The following is a 3,278-nucleotide window of genomic DNA, read 5'->3' as shown; positions in this document are numbered from 1 at the left end:
TGTGCGCAAGCGCTTTCCAGCCTCAAACTTGCTCTCTCTTGAAACCGAAGAGAGCGTCAGAGCGAGCTTTTGTGGATTCTATGTTCTATGTCCTGGAACTGGGACAACATTTTTGGCTTTTTCCCCCATTTTATGCTACTCGCATGGCCAATTCTTTTGTTGTTGTCTGTCTTTACTTTTGGATACCGGCATGAAGGCAGTTCGGTTTCGGTTCGTCTGAGTGACCCGCAAAAGGCAACGTCAAGTGCCCCCGAATCGACTGCCTAACGGCTTGGCAGACAATGGAAGAGCAGGGCAGGGCACTGGACAGAAGCAGAATCTGGTACTCCTTCGTGTTGATTAAGCAAAGTGTTAGTTTAAAAGGAAATGGCGAAAAGAAGAATATATTATTGCTTGTAAGGGGTTTCAGAAAAATCGGAATAAGGGACACTCTGTATGCCGTCTTTCTTGCAATACAATACTATATTTGATTATTTAACATCAAAAACAAAAGCCTACAAATCATATTCATACAATATTTCACACATTTTCCACCACAAAGACTTGAATTTTTATAGAAGTTTTTCCATGGCATTTTGTATTACGAGTTCGTTTCCGGTAGAGGGGAAGCAGTTCGTCATCATCATAATCCACAAATCGATTGGTTTTAGGCCGCCGTCGTTTGCTGCTGCTCCTGCGTGGTGCTGGTGGAGATGGCGGCCGCCGATTCGGGGGCCTTCTCGCTGATGGCCAGCCAGGGGCAGCGCTTCTGCAGCTCCATGCGATATCTGGGATGACTGATGGCATACACGAAGGGATCTATGCAGGCCACCATTTTGCAGGTGCAGGCGGGGATCATTGTGGCGCCGGGAGTGAGCAAAGTCTTGTCCCCAAATGCTCCAATGAGGGACATCACGCCGTATGGTGTCCAGGACGCAAAGAACAGGAAACAAATGGTGATGGCCGCCTTGGCAATGCGAATTTCTGCAGCCTCCTTGCTCTTGTCCACATTTGAGCGCAGCGAATCGACATTCATCTTCTTGGCCTGATCACGCAGCGCCTTCTCGTGGCTAAAGACATGGCCCACAATCTGCGAGTAGTAGTACGTGATCATGGTGGTGGGGCAGACGAAGCTGAAGAAGAAGATGCAGGCCACGAAGAGACGCGTATCAAAGTTATCCGTCAGATAGTCAAAGGTGCAAGACGTGAGATATCCTTCGGGGACGAAACGGCCCCAGGATTCCGTGTAGCAGGCCACCACCCAGGGCGTGGCATACAGATAGATGAAAATTATCATGGCTATGGCCTTGCCATGCGTCATCTTGCCCTCCATGGGTCGCGTTATCACATTGTAGCGGTCGTAGGCGATGAAGGCGTTCGTGGCACCCGCCGCAATCCCCGTGTAGGAGCCAATGACCCCGAAGATCTGACAGCCCAAGTGTCCCAGGGCATAGCCCTGATGGAAGCTGTTGTAGATGAAGATGGGCGTCTTGATCATCATCATAAAGTCGCAGAAGGCCAGATTGATCACAAGGATGTTGGACGGAGTCCTTAGCGACTTGGCCGCGGAGAAGACCCACATTACGAGGCCATTCCCGATCATCGATATGACCGTAAAGAAGATGTACAGCGTACCCAGCAGATAGTTCATCGATTCCGGCGGCTCCGGATATATCAGCCAGTGTTCGGGTATGTGACGTAGTTCATCCGGCGGCACATTCCAGCCCAGGAGACGCGATTCTGCGGAGAGTCGCGCATCCGGACGCAACACACTGGACACATTGCCAAGAACACTACTCACGTTGTGGTACTCCATTCTCCCGGCCTTTTGGGCCAAGACAAAATCACAGCAACGCTCGGGCATCGGGCTTTATATTCTCGTTCGGAATTGGATTAGCCATTGGGTTACGGTTACGGCTAATGCAACCTCAGCAGCAAGAGGGCATGTGGCTGTGGGATTACCACGGCGGCGGGGATTGACCTAATCCGTTGGCTGACATTCTGCTGATACATCATTTGGCTTTACTTTGATTCGTCTTCGCTGTGGAAGGAAGGTTATTGCTTGCGGCCTTTTTTTCAGTCGCTGAGAGTGATTGGTACCCCTTTTTTACCCCCATTTTAGTGTGGGGCTTAATCAGGCCTAAACTTGAACTAAATCATGGAAATCCCCCCCTAATAGTTTAGTCAAGCGTTCAAAAATATCCATAGAAAGTGCATTTTCTAAATTGCTGCTACACTGTCTGTATCCACCTTTATCCGTTGGGATATCCCCTTGTCCCACAAACCATAATCAAGGCGTATAGGCCACGCCTACTTATTAACTCATAAAACAAAAAAGTGTAGCATACTTTTGCGGGTGTCCCAAGACAACGCACACAACACACACATATGGTCTTGGTGTGTGTGTAATTATATATGTGTGAGCAGCAGCAACAATTTAGGTCATAAATCATATGGAAAAAGTACACAAAAGGCATGCAAATATTCCCCAATTCCCCCGTATAGCCCACCAGTACACACACACACGGCCTCTTTGCCTACATATACATATGTGTGTGAGGATATAACGTGTGCATATGCTAAAAGTATGTAGAAAGATTGATTTCCCTTTGTTTGGCTTTTAGTGGGTGGAATTCACCTCAATTCCGCAGGCCTACTCGCGGATGCCACCCTGCCACAACCCCCTAGTCGTACAACCACCTCCCTGAGCACCCACCCCTCTTACCACTGGTGCACTGGTGCTACGTACATGAATCGCAATGGGTGGTAATATTATATGTTGAATGAATGAGGAGTTGCCTGTTGAAATAATATGTTATATTCATTTGATTTCGATTTGTGGCTCTGCCTTTTTCCTTTATATTCCTTTTGCCACATTTGTTTTTTTTTGTAGTCCTTTTAAATGGTGTTAAGATTTTGCAAGCAAAGAGGTGCATTTATATATTATATATTTATTTATTAGATATTTCTACGAGATTGTGCGAAAGATCAACAATAAACGAACATTTCGAAATTTGGTCTAAGAATGGATTATCATACAAAGTTTGGAATACATTGTTACCTGTTAAATCTCACTATAAAACGTATATTTCAAAATGTATAATTTATAATAAATAAGAATCCAAAATAAAATTTATTCAATAAAAATCAAGAATAACAATTATAATAATAGTTATTCAATAAAAATCAAGAATAATAATTATAATAATAGTTATTCAATAAATAATAATAGTTAATAATAGTTATTCAATAAAAATCAAGAATAACAATTATAATAATAGTTATTCAATAAAAATCAA

The 3,278-nt window shown here is 44.4% G+C and overlaps 1 protein-coding gene across 1 annotated transcript; it reads right to left on the bottom strand.

Annotated features, from left to right (window-relative positions):
* Window positions 1-436: 436 nt before the first annotated feature.
* Window positions 437-1,831, bottom strand: Rh3 (Rhodopsin 3). The gene has a single exon (XM_001359826.4). It carries the CDS (start codon window positions 1,793-1,795, stop codon window positions 647-649), a length of 1,149 nt encoding a protein of 382 aa, XP_001359863.3. The 5' UTR covers window positions 1,796-1,831; the 3' UTR covers window positions 437-646.
* Window positions 1,832-3,278: the final 1,447 nt, after the last annotated feature.

Source organism: Drosophila pseudoobscura, chromosome 2 (genome assembly GCF_009870125.1).
Source record: "Drosophila pseudoobscura strain MV-25-SWS-2005 chromosome 2, UCI_Dpse_MV25, whole genome shotgun sequence".
In the NCBI taxonomy this organism is placed as follows: Eukaryota; Metazoa; Arthropoda; class Insecta; order Diptera; family Drosophilidae; genus Drosophila; species Drosophila pseudoobscura.
This window is presented reverse-complemented; position numbering and strand designations above follow the sequence as displayed.

Excerpts from the sequence above, each read along its gene's own strand:
- Rh3 (XM_001359826.4), bottom strand. The coding sequence starts at position 1,795 with ATGGAGTACCACAACGTGAGTAGTGTTCTTGGCAATGTGTCCAGTGTG.